Raw genomic sequence first — 27,936 nt, 5'->3', positions numbered from 1 at the left:
ACAAAACAGGACAAACACCAAGGGGGATGAATATTTTTGCAAGACACTGTAGCATGAGACTGTGTCATCCTTGCATCAGCTGATTGTAACCACTTTTCAATGGAGATCTTGCATGTGACGTCACAGCCGATCCAGATTGTGACAGACGCCATCGTGTCGGGCAAACGCCATATTCCGCCTTCTACTTCTGGTTCTACTTCTGCTTTTACTTCTACCTTTTCTTCTGGAAAACCCTACTATGTACAATTCTACTACAACGGCTGCGGCTACAAGCTCTCCCTACCTGTGCACATTTGTTATGTTTTTTTGTGTGTATTTTTGCGTGTTGTTCATCTGTACCGGACTTCAATATCCACTACAACCGTATGGACTTACTGGACATTGGTTTCCAGCAGAAAATGACGGTTTGTAGCGATTTCCATCGCATGCACAACATTCCGGACGAGAAAAAAAAAAAACATTCCGGACGAGACCAGATTGCGAGACCAGCGGGGTCTCCGTGGATTGTTATTGGAAGCAAAGCAAAGGAGGCAGCGCCGGGAGCCGAAGCAAAAGCGAGGCTACAGGCAGAGCCGGCCTGTTGACTAAGCTCAGAAAACAGCTACTCAAACCTCCACTGCCAAGCCTCTACCTCTCCAACGCCAGATCCATGTAAACAACACGGACGATTTGGAATTACCTTATTCTATAATCGGCTCGTCAGTGCTATACTCAATACTTAAGTGACTTACCCATCCAGTGAGGATCATTTTCTTGCTTACAAGATGCCACATCTGAGTCGCTGACAAATCCTGAATTTCTGTAAAGAAAACTTTCCAGAGATTTATAAGCACGCAGTGCTTCACCACTGAACAGCGAGGGAAAGTTGATGAGGTAATCATACACGTCCGGGTATTCCGCTGGCAGTTCAAAATCCGGTCGTGAAAACTCCGTCCGGAAAGCCATAAGGGTCACAAATCTGTAGATCGTTTATTTTAGACATATATCTAGTTATCTGTTCATTAGAAAAATGAGCCGTGTAGTTCGTCGGTTGAAATTGATCCATTCTGTACACGAGTGCAGCAGTATTCAGCTGTGTTTTTGACCGACACGATGGCGGTTGTGTACTTTCCGGTCACGTGACTGCAAGATCTCTATTGACCATCAAGCAGCACTTGGGGTCAACTTAAAGAAGACAAAAACATTGGTGATGGAGCAGCAGGACATTGGACAGCGGCTTCTTGTGAATGGTGTACACCTAGAAAATGTAAATGAGTTTGAGTATCTTGGTAGCCTGATCACATGGGATGGTGAGTGCAGCAAGGAAATTCGCCGGAGGATTGGGAAGGCATTCGGTGTGTTGGCTGGCTTCAACAAGTACCGGTAGGTGAATGCTGGTGAACTGAACCTACGGACGAAGCTATGGATGAACTGCTTTGTATTTGTGTTTTCAATGTATTGCTGTATGCCTCCAAAACTTGGACATTGAAGAAGGATGAAGAGTGAAGACTGAAAGCATTCAAGATGAAGTGTTCTAGAAGGTTACTTGATGTGAAGTAGTTCCATTATATGACGAACAAAGAGATGAGGCAGCGTGTGCACCTGGAAGATGATGTTGTGACTACCAACAAGAGGAGGAAAGTTTGGCTGTTTGGACATGTGTGGAGAATTACATTATATTACATTACATTACAGGCATTTAGCAGATGCGCTTATCCAGAGTGACGTACAACGTACCCAGAGTAGCCTAGGGAGCAGTTGAAGGTTAGGTGCCTTGCTCAAGGGCATTTCAGCCATTCCTGTTGGTCCAGGGAATCGAACTAGTAGTCCCAAAGCTGCTTCTCTAACCTTTAGGGCATGGCTTCTCATGAAATGAAGGATGACCGGTTGTTGAAGATAATCATGCTTGGTATGGTTGATGGAAGCAACAGAAAGGGGTGGCCTAGATGGGCTTGGATTGATGACATCACAGAATGGACAGACATGACCCTTCCCCAGATGACGGAGACTGTACAAGATGGAGAACGGTGGAGGGCAGTGGTAAAAGTCAGAAAATGAAGCACCAATGGGGGGTTTTTGAGCCCATGGACTATTGATTGATTGATTGATTTCATTGATCACACAGTAAGTCAATACTTCATTACGCCACATTTCACTGTTTTGCCTTTTCTAAAATACCCAAACAATGGGTAAAAAAGCATCACTCATACAAGCCCAGAGGGCACAAATTGTGTATTTCTTCACCAGGAAGGATATTCTGAATGAGTGATTAGTAAGAAGTTGAAGTGTAGAATGCAGGATGGTGCACCTTACCATCGATCTAAGATTGTGAATGAATTCTTGAAGAAGAATATCAAAGTCCTTGACTGGCCTGGGAATAATCCTGATTTGAACCCCATCGAGAATCTCTGGGCCCGTTGAATCTCAAGGACAGAGTTGCTGATAAACACCCGAGTAGTGCCAAAGAACTTGAAACAGCAATCAAAGATGTTTGGATTCACGAAATCTTAGTCGAGTCTTGTGGGAAGCATGCTGAGATGTTTGGAGGAGGTTATTACATGTAATAGAGAACAGAATAAATATTGACTGTTCTGAGGTTTCTGTTACATAGCATGAGCTTATAGTGAAAAAAAACCCTTTGATATTGGATTATTTTAAAAAATCAGTTCTTGAAAATTAATTCTGAGTAAATATGTGATGTGTTGCCTCAGACTAAAATTCGATAGGTGGTCGTAAACTTTTGGCCATGACTGTAGTATTAAAAGACAGTTTGACGTTTTTAGATGTTTGACCATGTTAGATGTGCTCTTTGCAAACTTTATCCATTTGCTCACACTTGCTCACATTGGTGTGAGCAAACGGGTGTGAGCACAAAAGAAAGGAGACAATTAAATAATCACTTTTTCTATTCACGTTAATGCTAAGAGAAGCATAAATTTCAGAGAACTGTAATGTTTGAATATTCTGCCAGCATGAAATCAGTCATTGGGATCTTAGGTTTGGGTTGTAATTGAACTTTAAAGGAAATATCTCGCAAATAAACAAATTGAGCTCAAAGTCAGTCTTTATGTCTGTCCTTTATAAGAAAGCTGCATGTTGAATTTGTTCTTAACGATATAACCACTAAACTGATGAAAATAGACGAGACTATTTTTTGTCAGGGAGCCCGCTATAATTCCATTGTGCGTGATATCATTTTCTGCGAGCACAGCGGAGGTGTACAAGTGCATGCTAGGGCGTAATTTTGGGTAGGGACGCTAGGGACGTGTCCCTACCAATATTCAGCCGCTACTGTGTAATCACGATCAATAAAACTGATGTCGTAACCTGAGCAATGATTTATATGGCACACAAAAGGTTAAATGTATGACACTGCTAATAATCCCCCCTCTAACGTAGATGTCATTCTCTGATTAGCTACCTGTTTCTCGCTAACTTACATGGTTGGCTATCCCAGCTGTCACTCCATCTGCTGTAAAAGCAGCACACTTCCCACAGCAGCCGTGACTACCCGCCCATCAACCCCCCGTATCTCACACGTACACACCTGACCTACCCCACGCACCCCTCCACTCTCCGTCAGCCTACAAATTGAGCTGGACTTCGATGTCCATGCATGCTTGCCCTACGACTCACATGCTGACTTGAGTATCATGGATGACGGCCCCCCCCTCCCAAGAAACGAGACATTCGTTCATTCTTCTTCAAAGTCAAGAATGTAAGTGCAGGGTTTCCGTCGAGCTTTAAAAACTCAACAAAATCCTTTTGATGTATGGAAACCCTTCATAAAAGTATTGCTGCGGCTCCTTAGGCAGGTTTAGCAACGTGACAGGATGCATCAGAGCTAGGCTACTGCATAGCTGCAGAGAAAAGGAATGCTGGAGCAATGTAACTTGGTGTTATATAATATCCTCGATGAATGAATGTTAAATTTATAGACCTAATGGTTTTACAGAATGTAAGTAGTCAGATGTAGGCTACTGCATGGCCATGCAGATGTGCGACTTGCATTTCAGAATCAACAGCGTGACAGCCGCTGAGTCTGCTGCTGAGTTCACCGTTCACCATTTTACAGAGACCTCTTTCTACTACTACTAGGCTAGGCTAGATAGAACAAATCCATGGTCCTTTACTGCCACCTACAGACAAATATTGGTAACTGCAGCATGTTTGGTTCTTTCAAATAGGAGCAACCAGTGTAAACTAATTTGCTTGTGTTTATGTTTGAGTATCAGTAACCAACACATTTACATTTCATTTATGTGTACTTACATGTTACATGTTGTAGTTATGTGTTTCAATGTTCTTGATGTATGTTAATTGACAGTATGTTGCACTTTTGCAGCCCTTAACATCCTGCATGAGTAAAGCTGAGAACTCTGAAGTTGCCTCCTTGACTTTCATTACATGACGTTACATTACATTTAGCTGACGCTTTTATCCAAAGCGACTTACTGTTACTATTTTGGTACAGGGTATTGGTTACAGTCCCTGGAGCAATGTTGGGTTAGGTGCCTTGCTCAAGGGCACTTCAGCCATGGATGGAGATAAGGGTGGGATTTGAACCTGGGATCCAAAGACCAACTCCCTAACCATTAGGCCACGGCTGCCCTCGATAACCTATAAGACCTGCATGACATGAAATTATGATTGCTAATGGAAAAAAAAACACCTTTCAGAAGCTCTGCCTTGGATCACTTCTGTGTCCCCACCAATGTCAAAATCAAAGTTACTCCCTTGAGTGCATGCTATAGTAGGGTCAGCGGGGCGAAGTATCCTGTCAGGGATGAATGGAGATGGATTCAAGTGCAGAAGATCTTTATGATAAAGAAAAGTGCAAACAGACAAACAGTCCAAATCGGCAGGCGTATATCGTGAACGGTAAAATGGGCAAAAGTTCTAGCGAGGCACAAACAGAATATTGGAGGCCGAAGCAGGGTCAAAAACTAGGAACAGGAATCAGAAACCAGGAAATCAGTCAGGAAACAAGGCTTGGTAATGTGTCACAACAATGCAATACTTTGCAATGTAAATCTGCATTCTGAGTCCTTATTCAGGCGTGCTGATTGCACCTTAATCCCGTGCAGGTGTGTGTCATTCGCATTGCACATGTGAGTCAGTCCGGAGTGCACGCTGTCCAGAGAGCGCCTGAGAGTCCTTCTGTTGTATAATATTATGGTCTAGCATGAGTTCTTGGTCAATTTGTTTGCATTTCTCCACAAAAATTATGGCAATGAAGTATTAGAAAAGGAATCAAAATAAAGTAGTGGCTAGTTTATTGCCTGTTTATTTCAAAAATATATTTATCTGCTTATCTTCCATCCGTTTGATACGTGACATGGTATGCTGTTGTGCAGAATCCTATGTCACGCAGCACCACCCTTGTTTTTATCTCCTAATACATCCAGGTATCTGGCTAATCCAGTATGGCCACACCCGGGAACATGGCCCAACGGACTGATGTTACAACTTGAACATGTTTTTTAAGCTAAAGTCCGCTTAATTTTTTCGTGTAGAACATCTTGCATTACTGTATAATGATGACATTTCATAACCCCGTAATTTCAAAATTTCCTGGTTAATCACTTTAATTGCCAGCTACACCCAGCTTGTAGCTCGCTGATGTTAGTTGATATGTGTTGGAGAGGCCGCTGGCACTGCCTTTAGGAAAAAGTGTGTCCATGAAAATAAACACACCATGAAAATGGTGTGTTTTCTCCCATGGTGTGGCTCTTTAGTCAGGTACACACACAGGAATCACACTCTGGTGCGGACCAAAACATCCGGTCTGAGAATATCTGCCCTTGGTGGCCTTGTTCCACTTCCAACTGAACTTGCATTGAAAAGTGATTTCACTCTGAATTAACCCGACTTCAGGAAATGGAGAAAACTTCCTGTGTGTTTTGGGTCGCAAGATTTTTCTGTAGGCGTGACCTGCTAAACTGAGTCAAAGGACAGAGCTTTAGCACTGTAGACATGCTGAATGCATCTTAAATCCTGAATGCATCTTCTTTCTTAGGTGCCTCAAAAGTCGTATGATCGTGACAGGTCTATGAACAGTTTTAAACCTTATAAACCGGCTCTTCTAATAAATATATGCACAGCAGTAATGGATCCTCTGTGCTAACATGTACTCTCTCTTCTCTCTCGCTCTATGTCTCTCTCTATCCAGCCTAAAGCAAACAAAGTGCCTCAGGAGGACAAAGACATACAGGTCAGTTACCCAAAGTCCTCATTCATTCTCTACTTTGTCTCTACTGAAAGAATATGAAAGACTGCAAACATCCACCTTCATGATAACATGTGAGCACATCAAGGGGAAACCAAACACTACTGTGTGATTAACAAATATTAAAATATACAGTACTGCGCAAAAGTCTTAGGCACCCTATTTTTTTCCATACAAACTTTGTTATAGATTTCTGTTTTATGATGCTACATTATCAAGTTAAAACATTACAAAAAAATTTTAGAGTTCCAAATGTTCGCTTTCTTTTTCAGCACAAAATTAAATGTTACGGAAAAAAAAAATGTTTGTATCTGAGCAGCATATTACATAAGAGAGCACTTTTCAGATTAAAAAAGAAAACATAACGAAGGCTACTGGGTTTTGGTGCAAAATGAAGAAGCAAGTGTGACAGTGTCCAGAAGAACTGTGGCTGGTTCTGTAAGATCCTCAGTAAAACCTACAGCTCATTTCCTTATAAAACTGCACTCACTGGACCTGAGACTACTATTTTTTATTTTTTTTAAAGCAAAGGGTCGTCTCACACTAAATATTGACTTTGTTTCGTTTATTATGGCTTACTGATTACTGTTTATAGTATTTTTGTCTAATGTTGAAACATTTCATTTCATTATTTTTAAGCCATTTTTGGCCGACAGCATTTCTTTACGTGTGCCTAAGACTTTTGGACATGACTGTATATCATAATAAATGTATTTGTGTGCAGGAACTCGGGCAGAAACTTCGGGTCCTACCTCTAACAGAGAAGAATAAGCGCATGTTCGATCTTGCGCAGCAGAACCAAATGCCCTCCACTGATCACCAGTTCGCTTGCACGTCGTGTGACAAGAGCTGGTGGAGACGAGTCCCTGTGAGAAAGAGGGTAAAGACCACATACTGTACATTTTACAGTTATTCCATGAAATCGAGTCGTACGTGAGCTGATGGCCGACGAGGCACGTAGCAGAGTCGGCTATAAGCCATGTACGACGAGATTGAGTGGAATAACTGTTTTATTCTATCCACATTCACTGGATTTTGAGAAACGGAGCATTTTTATTTTTGCAAATTTGATAAATAAAAACTTTATAGAAAACGTCCGACAAAATCATTTCCACTTAGAATGTAAACAAACCGGCGATATGACAGGAGCAATTTGTGAAAAATGCGGCGATAATAATAATTCTTGAAAAATAAAAAAAGATATGTTCTTACTATCAAATACTTTCATTCCATATTTTGTTACCTTTTTTTTTGGGGGGGGGGGTCAAGTAGAGTTTTTATTTCTTCCTCAGTTGGTTCAGCAACACACTGTCATTTTTTTTCTCATTGTATATGCGCTGATATCCTAGTAGTAGAGTCGCCAATCAGAGCGCGCGATTGCTCATATCCACTGAATGTGGATAGATTAATAACTGATATCCAGAGGTGGTAAAATAATCCAAACCCTTCACTCAAGTAAACGGGCAGTCACGGAAAAGTTCATCTGGGTGAAATTCGTCTCTCAGGTTAAAGCAGAAAAAATATAAACTCAGAAATTTACTTAAAAATGAAAATTCATTCAAGAAAGATTCACAAAAGAAAAAGACACCTGAGCTCATGGACTACTGTAATTTTAGCTACTGATGGTAAATTAGTGCATCTTTCATCAAGAGTCATGTAGGAAACCATGAACTAAGGCTAACTCACTAGCAGTTCCTAATCTCTTAAATGTTAGCTAGCATGAATAAAATGCTAGTTTATTTGAATGCTAATAGCTAGCTGTCACGATCAGGACTGCAACAAGGATCAACATTTTGGATGAGGTTCACAGTATTTAATTCATACATGTATTTATTGTATATAGCACATTTGTGTGTCTCAAATTATTAGAATATCGTGAAAAAGTTCATTTTTTTCATAATTGAATTCAAAAAGGTAAACATTCATATTTTCTATATTTATTACATGTAAAGTGAAATATTTCAAGCCTTTTTTTGTTTCAATTTTGCTGATTCTGGCTCATGAAAATCAGAAATCCACTCTCTCAAATATGAGAATATTTCATTTCGAGTTTGAGTAAAACAGTATACAGTGGTGCTTGAAAGTTTGTGAACCCTCTAGAATTTTCTATATTTCTGCATAAATATGACCTAAAACATCATCAGATTTTCACACAAGTCCTAAAAGTAGATAAAGAGAACCCAGTTAAACAAATGAGACAAAAATATTATACTTGGCCATTTATTTACTGAGGAAAATGATCCAATATTACATATCTGTGAGTGGCAAAAGTATGTGAACCTCTGGGATTATCAGTTAATTTGAAGGTGAAATTAGAGTCAGGTGTTTTCAATCAATGGGATGACAATCAGGTGTGAGTGGGCACCCTGTTTTATTTAAAGAACAGGGATCTATCAAAGTCTGATCTTCACAACACGTTTGTGGAAGTGTATCATGGCACGAACAAAGGAGATTTCTGAGGACCTCAGAAAAAGCGTTGTTGATGCTCATCAGGCTGGAAAAGGTTACAAAACCATCTCTAAAGAGTTTGGACTCCACGAATTGACAGTCAGATTGTGTACAAATAGAGAAAACTCAAGACCATCGTTACCCTCCCCAAGAGTGGTCGACCAACAAAAATCACTCCAAGAGCAAGGCGTGTAATAGTCGGCAAGGTCACAAAGGACCCCAGGGTAATTTGTAAGCAACTGAAGGCCTCTCTCACACTGGCTAATGTTAATGTTCATGAGTCCACCATCAGGAGAACACTGAACAACAATGGTGCGCATGGCAGTGTTGCAAGGAGTAAGCCACTGCTCTCCAAAAAGAGCATTGCTGCTTGTCTGCAGTTTGCTAAAGATCACGTGGACAAGCCAAAAGGCTATTGAAAAAATGTTTTGTGGACAGATGAGACCAAAATAGAACTTTTTGGTTTAAATGAGAAGTGTTATGTTTGGAAAAAGGAAGACACTGCATTCCAGCATAAAAACCTTATCCCATCTGTGAAACATGGTGGTGGTAGTATCATGGTTTGGGCCTGTTTTGCTGTATCTGGGCCAGGACGGCTTGCCATCATTGATGGAACAATGAATTCTGAATTATACCAGCGAATTCAGGACATCTGTCCATGAACTGAATCTCAAGAGAAGGTGGGTCATGCAGCAAGACAACGACTCTAAGCACACAAGTCGTTCTACCAAAGAATGGTTAAAGAAGAAGAAAGTTAATGTTTTGGAATGGCCAAGTCAAAGTCCTGACCTTAATTCAATCAAAATGTTGTGGAAGGACCTGAAGTGAGCAGTTCATGTGAGGAAACCCACCAACATCCCAGAGTTGAAGCTGTTCTGTATGGAGGAACGGGCTAAAATTCCTCCAAGCCAGTGTGCAGGACTGATCAACAGTTACCGGAAACATTTAGTTGCAGTTATTGCTGCACAAGGGGGTCACACCAGATACTGAAAGCAAAGGTTCACATACTTTTTGCCACTCACAGATATGTAATATTGGATCATTTTCCTCAATAAATAAATGACCAAGTATAATATTTTTGTCTCATTTGTTTAACTGGGTTCTCTTTATCTACTTTTAGGACTTATGTGAAAATCTGATGATGTTTTAGGTCATATTTATGCAGAAATATAAGAAATTCTAAAGGGTTCGCAAACTTTCAAGCACCACTGTAAGTACCGTGTATCTCTCGGTCTAGTTCAGTATACGCAGCCACAATCATGGGGAAGACTGCTGACTTGACAGTTGTCCAGAAGATGATCATCGACACCCTCCACAAGGAGGATAAGCCACAGAAGGTCATTGCTGAAAAGGTTGGCTGGAAAAGGTGCACAAGCAACAGAGATGACCACAGCCTTGAGAGGATTGTCAAGAAAAGTCAATTGAACAACTTGGGAGAGCTTCACAAGGAGTGGACTGAGGCTGGTGTCAGTGCATCAAGAGCCACCACACACAGACGTCTTCAGAAAAGGGGCTACAACTGTCACATTCCTAATATCAATCCACTCCAGAACCAGAGACAATGTCAGAAGCATCTTACCTGCGCTAAGGAGAGAAAGAACTGGATTGTTACTCAGTGGTCCAACGTCCTCTTTTCAGATGAAAGTAATTTTTGCATTTCATTTGGAAATCAAGGTCCTAGAGTCTGGAGGAAGAGTGGAGAGGCACAGAGTCCAAGGTGTTTGAAGTTCAGGGTGAAGTTTCCGCTGTCTGTGATGATTTGGGGCACCATGTCGTCTGCTGGTTTTGGTCCACTGTGTTTTATCAAGTCCACTGATCACTGACACTAGCCTTAGTCCACTCCTTGTGAAACTCTGCCAAGTTCCTGAATTGACTTTTCTTGACAATCCTCTCAAGGCTTTGATCATCCCTGTTGCTTGTGCACCTTTTCCAGCCAACCTTTTCAGCAATGACCTTCTGTGGCTTACCATCCTTGTGGAGGGTGTCGATGATTATCTTCTGGACAACTGTCAAGTCAGCAGTTTTCCTCATGATTGTGGTTGCATGGACTGAACTAGACCAAGAAATACACGGTATTTTTATACTGTTTTATTCAAACTCAAAATTAAACAAACATTCTCATATTTTGAGAAACTGGATTTCTGATTTTCTTGAGCTATAAGCCATGATCAGCAAAATTAAAACAAAAAAGTCTTGAAGTATTTCACTTTACATGTATAGAAAACATGAACGTTTACCTTTTTGAATAAAATGGCAAAAAAAAATTTCACAATATACAAATTTTTTGAGATGCAATAGTATGTGTAGATGTACAACCCCAATTCCAAAAAAGTTGGAACAAAGTACAAATTGTAAATAAAAACGGAATGCAGTAATTTACAAATCTCAAAAACTGATATTGTATTCACAATAGAACATAGACAACATATCAAATGTCGAAAGTGAGACATTTTGAAATTTCATGCCAAATATTGGCTCATTTGAAATTTCATGACAGCAACACATCTCAAAAAAGTTGGGACAGGGGCAATAAGAGGCTGGAAAAGTTAAAGGTACAAAAAAGGAACAGCTGGAGGACCAAATTGCAACTCATTAGGTCAATTGGCAATAGGTCATTAACATGACTGGGTAGAAAAAGAGCATCTTGGAGTGGCAGCGGCTCTCAGAAGTAAAGATGGGAAGAGGATCACCAATCCCCCTAATTCTGCGCCGACAAATAGTGGAGCAATATTAGAAAGGAGTTCGACAGTGTAAAATTGCAAAGAGTTTGAACATATCATCATCTACAGTGCATAATATCATCAAAAGATTCAGAGAATCTGGGAGAATCTCTGTGCGTAAGGGTCAAGGCCGGAAAACCATACTGGGTGCCCGTGATCTTCGGGCCCTTAGACGGCACTGCATCGCATACAGGCATGTTTCTGTATTGGAAATCACAAAATGGGCTCAGGAATATTTCCAGAGAACATTATCTGTGAACACAATTCACCGTGCCATCCGCCGTTGCCAGCTAAAACTCTATAGTTCAAAGAAGAAGCCGTATCTAAACATGATCCAGAAGCGCAGACGTCTTCTCTGGGCCAAGGCTCATTTAAAATGGACTGTGGCAAAGTGGAAAACTGTTCTGTGGTCAGACGAATCAAAATGTGTAGTTCTTTATGGAAATCAGGGACGCCGTGTCATTTGGACTAAAGAGGAGAAGGACGACCTAAGTTGTTATCAGCGCTCAGTTCAGAAGCCTGCATCTCTGATGGTATGGGGTTGCATTAGAGCGTGTGGCATAGGCAGCTTGCACATCTGGAAAGACACCATCAATGCTGAAAGGTATATCCAGGATCTAGAGCAACATATGCTCCCATCAAGACGACGTCTCTTTCAGGGAAGACCTTGCATTTTCCAACATGACAATGCCAAACCACATACTGCATCAATTACAGCATCATGGCTGCGTAGAAGAAGGGTCCGGGTACTGAACTGGCCAGCCTGCAGTCCAGATCTTTCACCCATAGAAAACATTTGGCGCATCATAAAACGGAAGATATGACAAAAAAGACCTAAGACAGTTGAGCAACTAGAATCCTACATTAGACAAGAATGGGTTAACATTCCTATCCCTAAACTTGAGCAACTTGTCTCCTCAGTCCCCAGACGTTTACAGACTGTTGTAAAGAGAAAAGGGGATGTCTCACAGTGGTAAACATGGCCTTGTCCCAACTTTTTTGAGATGTGTTGTTGTCATGAAATTTAAAATCACCTAATTTTTCTCTTTAAATGATACATTTTCTCAGTTTAAACATTTGATATGTCATCTATGTTCTATTCTGAATAAAATATGGAATTTTGAAACTTCCACATCATTGCATTCCGTTTTTATTTACAATTTGTACTTTGTCCCAACTTTTTTGGAATCGGGGTTGTATATATTTAGTCAGGTCCATAAGTACTTGGACAGTGACACAGTTTTGCCTCTGGACACCACAATGGATTTGAAATGAAGTAATCGAGATGTGATTGAGGTGTAGACTTTCAGCTTTAATTCAAGACATTTAATAAAAAATATTGGGTTAACTGTTTAGGAATTACAGCGATTTCTTATAAAGTGCCTCCATTTTCCCATTTTCATGAGTGTGGTCTCTGATCTTTTCAGGTGTCTCGCTGTCCCAAGTGCAAACGGAAATACGACCCTGTTCCACCTAACAAAATGTGGGGCATCGCAGAGTTCTTGTGCCATAACTGTACTCGATCTTTCAAGTATGTAGAAACATCACAAGTGCTCTCACAAGTCTTATGTTAAACCCTTCAACCTCTCGTCAACCTTTCTTTGTTTTGTTTTTTTCCGTTGTTTCCCATCTTAATATTCGGAAAAACGTTATTTAAAAAAAAAGCAAATATTAATCATGACAAAACTGTTAGAGTCTATGGAGACATAAAAAACTTTGAATGTTTTATAAATGTAACAATTATCACATTTAGTGACTTACATCATTTTAGCTATAAACATTCATTCCACCAGTTAACTCTCCGCTGCATTGCCAAGGAGTAATAAAGATAGTACGTGGCCCATTCTATAGTTGCAGGTACGTTTCAAGTGTTGACTCTGTTAGTCGTCGTCAACTCTGTTGTCGTTAAACTGGGCAATCCACTAACAGACTTGATGATAACAGAATTGACATTTTCCACCATTTTGTGTCGTAACTCCACATGATAACCTCAAACTAGCTACCACACGGCATGTATAAAAACAGAATTGTATGGATTTTAATCATATTGTTTTTTTTAAAAATGAGCGAGAGATTCACTCCAATATCACAATAACAGAGTTGACGAATAATTAATCTCCTGTTGGTATAAAATCCTCAACATTTTGTTCAAATTAATGAGAGAAGAAACATAATACACCTCAGTGCCTTTCTGAAGTTTCCTGCCAGAGGAAGTGACATCACTTGGTGCAGGTGTCACGCGTATTATTAAGTCTTTGTGGATTTTATGTGGTTTTATAACAGAGTTAACAGAGTTGACAAGCCCGTTGGGATGGATAAAAAATATTTTTTTACTACTGAAATTTCACACAATACAGAAAATAGATTTTCTATGCAATTGATTTCATAACAGTTAATAGAATAAGTCCCCAAAAAACAGACGGTTAGACTGAATCACTTCATGTTTATTCAGGTTGAATGGATGAATCAGGAGTTGAAGACAGCCAATAATGTGGGGGGAGGGGTGGGAGTCATTTAGTTCATGTTTTATGGATAAATTGGGTCTAAAATGCACATCAACCATGGAGAAACAGTGGCATCTCGATTGCTTTGTTGCACTGCTTCCAAACTCTTCCAAATAATCATCATTTTAAGGTTGGCTGATGGCATTGATATCACTCTTTGGGAAAACCAATGCGGCTTTAGGAAAAATCGATCCTGTATGGATCAGCTCTTCTCTTTAAGAGTGATAATCGAACGTGCGCTGGAGTATGGCCTTCCACTCTGTGTCAACTTCATAGACTTCAAAGCTGCGTTCGACTCCGTAAATCGAGACTACATATGGGCAACCCTGGAACACTACGGAATACCAAAGAAATACATCAACATCTTCAAAGCGTTCTATACTAACACCGTCAGTTCAGTGCACGTCAGTGACGATCTCACTGAGTGGTTCGAAGTAAAGTCCGGGACGGAACAGGGCGACATTCAAGCTCCTCCTATCTTCAACCTAGTTTTAAACTGGGTTATGGAAAAAGCCATCCAGAACAAATCCATCTCCGAAGGCTTCCTGCTCCAAAAGAGAAGAAGCTCGCGCTACCCTGCATCCTGTGTCACTGACTTGGACTATGCAGATGATTTGGCTGTCCTGGATAGCTCCGCAGCCGGTCTTCAAGAAACAACTGACTTGATAGTGAGCTACGGCAAGGAAGCAGGCCTACAGATTAGCGCAAAGAAAACAAAAACTATGCTTACTGGAAAATTTCACAACCAGCGTCCCTTCCCTCTCTCTGAGTCATTAGATATTGAGGTAGAAGGGAATCCTCTCGAGCAAGTAAATCACTTTCGCTATCTCGGCTCGATAATTTCAAGTGATGGTACTATTGACAAGGAGATTGACATCCGGATAGGTCTTGCATCCAGTGCATTTAACTCCCTAAACAACATCTGGAGAAACAGTGGCATCTCGATCAGCACCAAGGCCAGAATATATGAGAGTGGAGTCATTACAATCCTCCTCTATGGCTGTGCTACGTGGGCACTCAAGCAACACCAACTGCGCCACCTCGATGCTTTTCACCACAAGTGTCTCCGTAGAATGCTGAAGGTTCGGCTTCTTGAGTTCATTCTAAACCGTAAGATCAGGGAGAGAACTGGCTGCCATAGCATGGAAATGATCATTCGTCTTCATCGCCTTCGCTTCTTCGGCCATGTTGCAAGAATGCCGGATGACCGAATTCCAAGACGCCTCCTGGACTGGGTCCCCACCTACGGATGCAGATCTTCTGGTCGCCCGAGGCTAAACATGCATAGACTGTTAACCGATGATCTACAGCATCTTCTTGGAGAATGTTGCGGCCTGGCCGACAGAGTGAAGTGCGCTGCTGATTGAGTCGGCTGGCGCAGCCTCCTGCGGTCCGTCGTCACGCGAGATATCTGCGAGCAGGCAGGTTCGCTTAGCGAATGAAGACCTGCCCAAGTACAAGTACAAGCATTGCTATTGGTGAAAGTTTGTCATAATTTGCATTATTGCTCAAAACTGATTCAGTAAAGATTTCTTTAGTGGAAAATAACAAAAGGTTTCTCTCAGAGACGCGAAATGTACCCCGAATTCTAGACTGACCCATAATCTTTGTAGCACTTAAGGTCAGTGAAGAAGAAAAGTATAGTAATAGAAGTTAAAGTTTTAAGATTTAAGACTTAAAATGAGACAAGAAAGTGTGGTCATAAACATCCTCATAAAGGTCCTGTGTCAGAAAAAGATTTTTCCTCCCTGATGTCAGTCTGTTATTCGGCATGAAATGTCTAAACAATCACCTTCTCACTATGGGCGGGTTTATGAATTGTTACGATGAAGAACTTCGGATACATGTGTGTAAATTTAATGAATAGAAATAAAACACATCTAAGTGATATGAATCCATCAGGTGAAAAACATGCATGAGATCATCATATGTGTGTGTGGGTGTTTCCCTTTTTTTGTTAAAAAAATCTCGACTAATTCTGTTTTTTTTTGCCAGGGGGTTCGGTCGAATGGATCTGGGATCTCCGTGTTATAACTGCCGCTTCATTGTTATGCCAACGCGCATCCTTCCTCCACGCAAAAACCTTATGAACCATGGGCTGAGGAGAAGACACCAGCACAGCTGCCTGGCAGAGGACTGCTATAACAGACAGGGTAACACACCTCTGCTCTACACTGGGTGTTTGTAACACACCTGCTTTTAATGCGCACTGAAGGAAGGACAAGCGATGAACCGGCGACAGGGTTTTTATATATATATGAGTGATTCCATGCTTATGGGTACTGAAATGGGGACATGAACTTATTTTTAAAAATTCACCTAAAACCATTTCTTTTTTTACCATCAGGTCACAAAACATGTAATCTTTAATGAATGATATGTTAAAAGATAACTTTAATTTTCTGAGATGTAATAAAAACATATTTATATGCCAAAGTCAGAACGTAACAGAAGTGTTGTGGACATATATATTCTCAATTTTAACAATGTAGAATTACTTTTTGAAACATAGGAAGGTGATGTTTTAGCAAATATAATTAATAAACATGTGTAGTAGAATAAACATACACATTCTTTCAATAAGATTAACATGGTATATAGCTAAATTGTAATTAATTTGTAACAGACGCGAGATGGACAATCGTAACAGAAGTAATGTAACAGACATCATTTTGGAACTCATAGGCTTGACTTTGGCATATAAATATGTTTTTATTACATCTCAGAAAATTAAAGTTATCTTTTAACATATCATTCATTAAAGATTACATGTTTTGTGACCTGATGGTAAAAAAAGAAATGGTTTTAGGTGAATAAGTTCATGTCCCCATTTCAGTACCCATAAGTGTGGAATCACTCATATATACACAGTGGTATGCAAAAGTTTGGGCACCCCTGGTCAAAATTGCTGTTACTGTAAACAGTTAAGCAAGTTGAAGATGAAATTATCTCCAAAAGGCATAAAGTTAAAGATGACTCATTCCCTTTATATTTTAAGCAAAAACAATTTTTTTCTTCTTTTACATTTTCAAAATGACAAAAAAGGAAAAGGGCCCAAAGCAAAAGTTTGGGCACCCTGCATGGTTAGTACCCCCTTTGGCAAGTATAACAGCTTGTAAACACTTTTTGTAGCCAGCTAATAATCTTTCAGTTCTTACCTGGGGGATTTTCACACATTCGTCCTTGCGAAAGGCTTCCAGTTCTACAAGTTTCTTGGGCTGTCTTGCATGCACTGCTCTTTTGAGATCTATCCACAGAGTTTCAATGATGTTTAGGTCGGGGACTGTGAGGGCCAGGGCAAAACCTTCAGCTTGGGCCTCTTGAGGTATTCCATTGTAGATTTTGAGGTGTGTTTTGGATCATCATCTTATTGTAGGACCCATCCTCTTTTTAACTTCAACTTTTTTACAGATGGTGTGATGTTTGCTTCCAGAATTTGCTGGTATTTATTCGAATCCATGCTTCCCTCGACCAATGAAATGTGCCCTGTGCTACTGACTGCAACAAAAACCCCAAAGCATGATCGATCCACACCCATGCTTCAGAGTTGGAGAGGTGTTCTTTTCCTGGAATTTGGCACTCTTTTTTCTCCAAACATACCATTGCACATTGTGGCCAAAAAGTTCTATTTTGATTTCATCAGTCCACAGGACTTGTTTCCAAAATGCATCAGGCTTATTTAGATGTTCATTTGCAAACTTCAGACGCTGAATTTTGTGGCTAGGACGCAGGAAAGGTTTTCTTTTGATGACTCTCCCATGAAGGTCATATTTGTTCAGGTGTCACTGCATAGTAGAACAGTGCACCACCACTCCAGGGTCTGCTAAATCTTTCTGAAGGTCTTTTGCAGTCAAACAGGGGTTTTTATTTGCCTTTCTAGCAATCCAACGAGCAGCTCTTTCAGAAAGTTTTCTTCATCTTCCAGACCTCACCTTGATCTCCACTGTTTCTGTTAACTGCCATTTCTTAACATTACAATCTGAGGAAACAGCTACCTGAAAACACTTTGCTACATTCTTGTAGCCTTCTCCTACTTTGTGAGCATCAATTATTTTATTATTCAGAATGCAAGGGAGTTGCTTAGAGGAGCCCATGGCTGTTGATTTTATGGACAAGTTTGAGGAGTCAGAGAATTTATGCAGCTTTGAAATCTGCATCATCTGACCTTTCCTAATGAAGAAAGTGAACAAGCCACAGTTCAATAAGCTAATTAAGGTCTGGAACCTTGGTAAAAGTTACCTGACCGCCCAAATGTATTGGGGTGCCCAAACTTTTGCGTGGTGTTCCTTTTCTTTTTTCACTCTCCAATTGTACAAAACAAAAATAATACGCAAACCTTGCAGAAAACGCTGAAAAGAAATGTGTCGTCTTTACCTTTATGCCTTTTGGTGATCAGTTCATCTTCTGCTCACTTAACTATTCACAGTAACAGACACTTTCGGTGAAGGTGCCCAAATCTTTGCATGCTAGTGTGTGTGTGTGTGTGTATTTTATAAAATATATATATATATATAATACACACACACACACAGTGGATATAAAAAGTGTATACACCCTGTTAAAATGATCAGTTTTTCTGATGTAAAAAAAATGAGACCACGATAAATAATTTCAAAACTTTTCCCACCTTTAATGTGACCTATAACCTGTACAATTCAGTTGAAAAACAAACAAGTCTGTTAGGGGGAAAAACATAAAAAATAAAAAACATCCAGTAAGCTGGTTGCATAAAAGTGTGCACACCCTTAAACTAATACTTTGTTGAAGCACCTTTTGATTTAATTACAGCATTCAGCCTTTTTGTGTCGGAGTCGATCAGCCTGCCACATCTAGACTTGGCAATATTTCCCCACTCTTCCTTACAAAAGCGCTCCAAATCTGTCAGATTGCGAGGGCATCTCTTGTGCGCAGCCCTCTTCAGGTCACCCCACAGATTTTCAATTGGATTTAGGTCTGGGCTCTGGCTGGGCCATTCCAAAACTTTTAATTTTCTTCTGGTGAAGCCATTCTTTTGTTGATTTCAATGTATGCTTGGAGTCATTGTCATGCTGAAAGATAAAATTCTTCTTCAGCTTTCTAGCAGACACCTGAAGGTTTGGGGCCAAAATTGACTGGTATTTAGAACTGTTCATAATTCCCTCCACCTTGACTAAAGCCCCTGTTCCAGCTGAAGAAAAACAACCCCAAAACATGATGCTGCCACCACCATGCTTTACTGTGGGTGTGGTGTTCTTTGGGTGATGCGCAGTGTTGTTTTTGCGCCAAACATACCTTTTGGAATTGTGGCCAAAATGTTCAACCTTGGTTTCATCAGACCACAACACATTTTCCCACATGCTTTTGGGAGAGTTGAAGGGTTTTTTTTTTTTGCAAAATTTAGCCAGGCCTGGATGTTTTTCTTTGACCCTACCTCATAGTCCAGACATGGAGAATACGGGAGATTGTTGTCACATGTAGTACACAACCAGTACTTGCCAGAAATTCCTGCAGCTCCTTCAGTGTTGCTGTAGGCCTCTCGGCAGCCTCCCTGACCAGTTTTCGTCTTGTCTTTTCACCAATTTTGGGTGACGTCCAGTTCTCGGGAATGCCACTGTTGTCTCATATTTTCTCCACTTGATGACTGTCGTCACTGTGCTCCATGGTATATCTAATGCCGTGGAAATGTTTTTGCACCCTTCTCCTGACTGATACCTTTCAACAATGAGATCCCTTTGACGCTTTGTAAGCTCTCTGTGAACCCTGGCTTTTGCTGGAGGACGCAACTGGGTAAATGTCTGAACTTTATTTGGGGTTAATCAGAGTCAGTTTAATTGATGGCAGGTGTGAACCCAAAAAGACTGAATGCTGTAATTAAATCAAAAGGTGCTTCAACAAAGTATTAGTTTAAGGGTGTGCACACTTATGCAACCAGCTTATTGTACGTTTTTTTATTTTTTATTTTTTTTCCCCCAAACAGATTTGTTTGTTTTTCAATTGAATTGTACAGGTTATAGGTCACATTAAAGGTGGGAAAAGTTTTGAAATTATTTATTGTGGTCTCATTTTTTTACATCAGAAAAACCGATCATTATATTATAATATCCACATTCACTGGATATGAGCAATCACGCGCTCTGATTGGCTACTCTACTACTCGGCTATCAACTCGTATACCATGAGTAGAGAAAAATGAAATGGCGGAGTGTGTTACTGAACCAACCAAAGATTAAATAAATACTCAAAAACAAAACCCCAAAAATGAAAAAAAAAAGCAACAAAATATTGAATGAAAATATTTAATGGTAAGAACGTATATATTTTTTATTTTTCAAGAATTATTATAATAGCATTTTTCACAAACTGTCATTTTGCTGGTTTGTTTACATTCTTCATCTTTAAGCATTGACATTTGTTGAATTTTTTTAGACTGTTTCAAAAGCTCAAAGAAGTTTGAAAATTACAGAACTGAAATGTCCAAGGAAGAATTTAATAAATGTCTAAAGCTATTCTATACCTCGGCACGACAGCAAGACGGCACTTTGGACAAAAAAAAAAACACTAAAAAGTCAATTTGTGCAGCCATCGATAGGTTTTTTTTTTTTTAGAAGTCTGCCTCAGCAAAAATGATTTTTTCGGACATTTTGTGTCAAGTTTTTATTTATCGAATTTGCAAAAAGTAAAAATAAATATGCTCTCTTAAAATCCAGTGAATGTGGATAGAATAAAACAGTTATTCCACTCAATCTCGTCGTACATGGTTTATAGCCAATTCGGTGCTACACGCCTCATCGGCTATCAGCTCATGTACGACTCGATTTCATGGAATGACTGTTAAATATATAAAGCATTGTAGGTGTAGGTGAACGTATCGTATTTAGTCCATTTTTGTCACTAAGATTGATGTGTCATTCATAAAAGACTCAGCTCTTTGATTCGACTCTTTATTTGACTCTTTGAATCTTAACGATTCTTTGTTGCCCTTTTAGGTGGACGTTCAGAGACAACTTACATATACATATTAGCTGTTTGATTCTTTTTTTTTATAGATTTACACAATGTCATTACTCATGTAGCTAAATTTTATGGAATAAAATTTTAACATCTTGTTTGGATGAATGATGATGTGTGTGTGTGTGTTTGTCTCCCAGCTGTGTCTGTGAGGCAGTATGACAGAGAGGATCTGCTTACTGTTTTTAGTCCCTTAGGGATTTCACAATTATTTAACCAGGGCTTTTCAAAGTGTGGGGCGCACCCCCCCCTGGGGGGCGCCAGAGTTCTTCAGGGGGGGCGCAACGTGAGAGACAAAATGGATCGGTTTTTAGTACCTAAAGCTACAGTGAGTGAGGAGACAAAGTCTGGGCCAAGCAAAAAAACCAGAGCCTCCAGGATGTTGCGATTTGCAAATTCAACCAATCCCCGCGAATTCAGGGCGGTGTTGCAATTATATCCAATCACCGCAACTTTCCTGCAAATTTGACCAATCGTTGGCGTCGTCTTGAGGTGACGTCGACAAACTACCTTTCGCCTTACTTCCGTGTGTTCAAGAGAAGCAGCATGCGCGTCGTGTTGCCAGATTGAGCGATTTCAAGTGCATTTTGGCGGGTTTTGAACATATTTTGGACTGGAAAACGTCAGCAGTATCTGGCAACACTGAAAGTGTGTTATGTTTACAGTGAAGGACTGTGTGCACTTTATTTTTTTTTTTACTTAATACAAGAAGTTAATGGATGCCAACATTTTTGCCAAAATGGTATTTTATTTTCCATTGTTTAGGCAGCTTCAGCATCATACTGTGAGATTCTGTTCAAATTGTTTTTTTCTTCTATGAAGCCTGAGCCGGGCGGCACGGTGGTGTAGTGGTTAGCGCTGTCGCCTCACAGCAAGAAGGTCCTGGGTTCGAGCCCTGGGGCCGGCGAGGGCCTTTCTGTGTGGAGTTTGCATGTTCTCCCCGTGTCCGCGTGGGTTTCCTCCGGGTGCTCCGGTTTCCCCCACAGTCCAAAGACATGCAGGTTAGGTTAACTGGTGACTCTAAATTGACCGTAGGTGTGAATGTGAGTGTGAATGGTTGTCTGTGTCTGTGTGTCAGCCCTGTGATGACCTGGCGACTTGTCCAGGGTGTACCCCGCCTTTCGCCCGTAGTCAGCTGGGATAGGCTCCAGCTTGCCTGCGACCCTGTAGAAGGATAAAGCGGCTAGAGATAATGAGATGAGATGAGATGAAGCCTGAGCCATTTATTTTATTAGTTTATAATTATTGTTTAATTTAGTCTTCAGGAGAGACTGCCTGCACACAGTACTAGTATTAATAGTTTTTTTTCTTACATAAAAGCTGAGGCATTTATATTATATTTTAAGGTAACTTCATGTTGTGCTGTGAGGTTCTCTGCACTTTAACTTTTGAACCAACAGGTGCATTTGGATAAGTAAAGCCTATTTTTCTGCATTTTTGTAGTCCTGGTAATCTTTTATATTGGTAAAGTTGTTTATAGGACCATTTCTCTTTGTTTTTTTAATCAATAGTTTTTCAGTAATAACTTAATATTTAACATATCACTCAGTTTTAATCACAAAAAGAGAAAATCGCAACAATTTCTCGCAACTTTCACTTCCTCCCGCAATGTAATCGCAACAAAAACCTAAAAAACACCGCAACTTTCATCGCAATTTTTTTGGAAAACCCCGCAACATCTGACATTTTAGCCCACAACAATCACAAAAAAGGCCCACGGAATCCTGGGGGACTGGAAAAAGAAGGAAGTATGACCACGATTATTTAAAGTTTGGATTTTCATGGACTGGATCTGAAGATGCTCCACTGCCACAGTGTGTTGTCTGCCAAGAGGTGCTAGCTAACGATGCTATGGGATGTTTAAAATGTGTAAAACAAGATGTTTTAAAAAGCACAGATGTTTAAAATGTGAAAAAGAAAAAAATAATGTGTACAACAACCATTTTTTAAAAATACGAGTTGAACATTAAGTATAGCAACAACAAAAATTGTAAGGGGGGCGCTGTTGTTTATTTGCTCTTTGAGGGGGGGCTGACTCTCCCACACTTTGAAAACCCCTGATTTAAACATTTTACAAAATGCAGTGTTTAGTAATATTATTTTGTTCATTAGAGAGTAGAGAAAGAATTTATGAAAGTATTTCATAAAGAGAGCTGAGCCAAATGATCTAACTTCAAATCAAATCAAATTCAAATCAACAGCCATTATAAATAATCAAGAACCTCCCACTTTCACAGGAAAAGGTGACTTGATTGACACTACAAATGACCAACCAGGTCATTTACGCACCACTAACTGCTTCAAATAAGACTGTAATAATATTTAAAGATGGGATGCTGTGAGCTTTCATCTTATTCTGAAAAACATTATCAGTCAATTTTGGAAAGCCAATCAGTAGTATGGTAGAACTTGAGACCAGTCTCAGGACCACTTTTTGAAGGTTTTGGTCTCATCTCAGAATCGACCGCATTTTACTCTAGTCTTGTTCCGGTGTCAGACACAGAGACTTGAGATTTTATTTCAAGACCACAACTGTGGGGATTGCACTAAATTGCCTGTGCATTTTTCTTTGGGTGGCATGGTAGTGCAGTGGTTAGCACTGTCACCTCACAGCAAGAAGGTTCTGGGTTTGAACCTCACAGCCAATGGGGGCCTTTCTGTGTGGAGTTTGCATGTTCTCCCCGTGTCTGCGTGGGTTTCCTCCGGGTGCTCTGGTTTCCTCCACAGTTCAAAGACATGCAGATTAGGTAAAATACCCAGCCACTGGGGTTACACAAGCCTGTGCATACTTAGTGGCGGTTCCAAGCCTAGATAGATTGGGGAGGGTTGCGTCAGGAAGAGCATCCGCTGTAAAACCTATGCCAAATCAAATATGTGAAACAGATCCACTGTGGCGACCCCTAACGGGAGCAGCCGAAAGAAGAAAGAAACCCATGCAGTTTCTGTTTTATTTGTTAGCATTGTTACTGTGACTGGATGTACAGTTTCTTGCTTCAAATGCAACCAATAACATGACTCATTGCTAATTTGAAATTTTCATTACTGTTAAAGGAGAACTGAAGTCATTTTTAAACTTGCTTTATTTCTTAATTAACGTGTTTTTCAATTACGTTTTCGGTTTTAGTAACCTTATATCATGACTCGTATTGGCAACTAACTGCAATTAAATATTATACTTATCAGCCTATTCAGTTTTTAGCCATGTTGAATTTAGTTTGTTTGGTCCACAGCAGGCGTCGCTTATCCGCGCGATCTTCACGTGACTTGTGCGAGACTTCAAAACGTGAAGTGTCAGCCAGGTGTCAGTGCCGTCATTTTGAAAACTGTTTTCCAAACGAAATATTGCACAAAAACAAGTTTAAATGACGATTACTGCCTACTTTTTTCAAACTTTCCCGATTGCTATCAAAACAAACAAAACTTCCGGCTTGATTACATCAGCATTCAAAAGAGGGCGTGCGTGTCTTTTGACAACATTGGCAGGTGTTGGTCACTTTGATTTCTGCTGTACGTTTTACAACTAATCTCGTTTACGGCCATTGCTTTGGCATATGGACTGATATATTACATAGCATATTTCAAACACTCATAACTTGCTATAGCAGTGACAAAATAGCGATCAAAAATGCATTCCTTTATTTAATAAAATTAGATAAATAGAATTTTGATAATAAAAAATTTGCCTTCAGTTCCCCTTTCACATCCGTCACCCCTCCCCCACCCCTTCACACACACTAGTCTGGTTCTGGTCTTGACTTGGTCTCGCCCTGCCTTGGTCTTGACTTGATCTCAACCCCTCAAAGTCTTGGTCTTGTCTCAGTCTCAATACACTCTTGTCTTGGTCATGACTTAGTCTCAATTTATGTGGTCTTGACTACAACACTCCCAGTCAGATTGACAGCATTAAGCTTCTGAACCATGTGTCAGACTAAGTGTTTAGAAAATCTGAGAACAACAATTGCTAAAACAAACATTTTTAGTGTTTCACGTCAAACATTTTGTGTCTGTCCGTCACAGAGCCTCATGTCTGTGGTACAGAGTGTGTGCACCCAGTCAGCAGGGCGAAGAATGGTAAACCGCAAGTGGTGAACCCCAGCCATCCCCACATCAGCAGTGGCTCCACAGTGAACACGTGTCTGAGTCAGGGCAGCCTGATAGACGATTTGTTCGACATCCTCATGGAGGACATCCGCGAGGAGGACGAGAGCGATAACGACGACTCGGGCAGCAGCACCAGCAGCTGAAGGAAATGCCAGAGTGTGCTCACAGCTCAGAAGTTTGGCCCTCAAGCAAGCACTGGCCCAAAGACGTCTTGATTGTTGTAAAATTCATATAATGTGAAATTTGACACCTAGAAGAAGACAGAGCTTTGTTTCAGAGAAGCAACGACTTCTCAAGCATTTTCAGGAATTTTAAAGATATTTTGAGCTTTTTTCTGGTGGATGGTTTGTAAAAGTGATATAAACTTAAGGGAATGTCTTCATTCAGATCTGTACATTTATAAACTTGCTTGATTGACACCTACAGTACTGTGCAAAGGTCTTGCACATGCAAGGAAATGCTGTGGAACAAAGATGCCTTCAAAAATAATAAAATTAATGTTTATACATTTTTAAAATGCTATAAAGAGCAGTAAACAGTAATAAATTTAAAAAAAATTAAACAAAGTCGATATTTGATGTGATGACTCTACTTTAGAAAAATAGTCTCAGGTCCGATGAGTGCAGTTTTATAAGGAAATGAGCTGTAGGTTTTACTGAGCATCGTGCAGAACCAGACACAGTTCTTCTGGACACTTTGTCGCACTTTCGTCTTGATTTTATAGCAAAATTCAGCGGCCTTAATTTTTTTTTTTTTGAAAAGTAAAAGTGCTCTCTTAGGTAACATGCAGCTTTCTTTACTGACATCCAAACACTTTTCTAAAAAAAAAAAAAACTTTAAAAAATACTTTTAAAAAAGGGGCGCCTAAGAATTTTGCACAGTACTGCGTGTAATCATTTTTTTTTTATTTGGTTGGTTGTTTGTTGTTTTTTTTTGCTTAACAGCATAATTGATGTGTTGTATGTCAGCAAATATTATTTATTTCCCGAGACAATTGTCAATCAATAATCCATGTGCTTAGACAGTTAAGTTGAAGAAATATCAGCAAGTGTGTGTTGTGTGTTGCCTTGCCACAAAGCAGTGCACTTAATCATTGCTAACAAAATCCATATAGTGAAATAACCTTCAAACCATTGTCCAGAAGTTAATTAAGTCATAAGTAGATGTTGAAGCTGATGACTTCGGTATGTGCAGCCAGTGAAAAATATGCAATCTCTTCTCTTCTTTTAATTACTTACCATTTACCGGTCTATCTTCAGCCACTTCCTGCTCTTATATGTTATTGAGCTCTCAAAGTCTGACTACGAAGCTGGTTTCAGCATACACTTATTATCACACTGTTTAGAAATGCTTTACCAGGATTATACATATGCATCAGAGATTTTAAACATTTCATACGATTGAAGAGCCATTTCTACATTTTATGAAGACCACAATCATTATTCTGTTTTTTTTTTTACAAAAGTATGAAGCAGAAAAAAAATATATTGCTCGAGTTCACATATTGGAAATTGATTTGTACTACAAATCTACTGTACTCTGGAACAGCTTTTCTTTTTTTTATTGCTTTTAATTTAAAACCCACACAATTAACAGTTATTCCAAGAAATCGAGTCGTACATGAGCTGATAGCTGATGAGGTGCATAGCACTGAGTTGGCTATAAGTCATGTACGACGAGATTGAGTGGAATAACTGCTTTATTCTATCCACATTCACTGGATTTTGAGAAACAGAGCATTTTTATTTTTGCAAATTTGATAAATAAAAACTTTTATATAAAACATCCAACAAAATCATTTCCACTTAGAATGTAAACACACCGGAGAAATGACAGGAGCAATTTGTGAAAAATGCAATAATAATAATGTATTTTGGGGAGGGTTTTTTTCTTCTTTAGGGTTTTTTCGGCGGTTGGCAAACCAACTTAAAGGTGCATTACGGCCACCGACTGGGCTGGAGTGTGGAACAGGAGACATTTGGGGGGGACACTATTATTTTAGCCATTTCTGTTTCTTTTAAATACTTGATAATTTTTGTTTTTTTCCAAGTAGAGTTTTTATTTCGTCTTTGGTTGGTTCAGCAATGCGCTCCGCCATTTTGTTTTCTCTACTCACGGTATATGAGCTGATAGCCTAGTAGTAGAGTAGCCAATCAGAGCATATGATTGCTCATATCCAGTGAATGTGGATAGAATAATATACAATATCGTGCTGTCTGTCCTGGCTCCCCGTTGGTGGAATGACCTTCCCATTGAGGTCAGAACTGCCGTCTCCCTGGCCACCTTCAAGCAGAGACTGAAGGCCCACCTCTTCAGGCTGCACCTCTCCTCTGCTTCCCTGTCAATTGTGTAATCGCATAACGGTCTTGACCAACTCAGGCTGTGCACCTTCTAGCTTGGTCATGATGACTTGGAGTTTGATTTTTCTCTGTTTAGTTGTACTTTGTCAGCTCATTTGTTTGGTTAAATTGGTTTGTTTTCCTTGGCTGTTTGAGGGTTGTTGTTGTTACTTCAACAGAGTATTACACTGTGTTATTCTGTCACACGTTCAGTTAGCATTAGAACCTTCTTATCTAGAAGTTCAGCACTTCTTGTACCTGAATTTTGCATTTCTTGTACATCGCTCTGGATAAGAGGCTCTGCTAAATGCCTGTAATGTAACGTAATGTAATATAAAGTAATACAAGCTGATGCACAACAAAGCCTTTGAGTTGTGAAATCTGGTTTCGGTGTGTCACTGCTTTTGAACTTCTAAACCAATAATTTCTTCAGGTTGAAAACCAAGGAAGCAACATAGTCTCACAAGCATTGCTTAAGAATGAACCATGGATTTTTTTCCCCTCTTGATCTAACAATATTATTGTAGTACAACAGTCAGGGATTTTTTTTTTTTTCTCATGGAACAAAGCCTAACCCTTGTCTCCTAACACCTTGTGCTTTCACAACGAGGGTCTTATTTTGCCATAAA

The 27,936-nt window shown here is 39.9% G+C and overlaps 1 protein-coding gene across 1 annotated transcript in view; it reads left to right on the top strand.

Annotated features, from left to right (window-relative positions):
- Positions 1-27,670, top strand: part of shfl (shiftless antiviral inhibitor of ribosomal frameshifting) — a 43,758-nt gene extending 16,088 nt beyond the window's left edge. The window contains exons 6-10 of the mRNA XM_060942573.1: positions 6,152-6,193; positions 6,933-7,088; positions 12,804-12,907; positions 15,876-16,033; positions 24,885-27,670. Of these exons, the coding sequence (XP_060798556.1) occupies positions 6,152-6,193; positions 6,933-7,088; positions 12,804-12,907; positions 15,876-16,033; positions 24,885-25,111 (687 nt within the window). The 3' untranslated portion in view covers positions 25,112-27,670. The remainder of the gene's footprint in view (positions 1-6,151; positions 6,194-6,932; positions 7,089-12,803; positions 12,908-15,875; positions 16,034-24,884) is intronic.
- The last annotated feature ends 266 nt before the right edge of the window (positions 27,671-27,936 follow it).

Source organism: Neoarius graeffei, chromosome 16, assembly GCF_027579695.1.
Source record: "Neoarius graeffei isolate fNeoGra1 chromosome 16, fNeoGra1.pri, whole genome shotgun sequence".
NCBI classification, from domain to species: domain Eukaryota; kingdom Metazoa; phylum Chordata; class Actinopteri; order Siluriformes; family Ariidae; genus Neoarius; species Neoarius graeffei.
The sequence above is the reverse complement of the archived record's forward strand: the minus strand, read 5'-3'. Positions and strand labels throughout refer to the sequence as shown.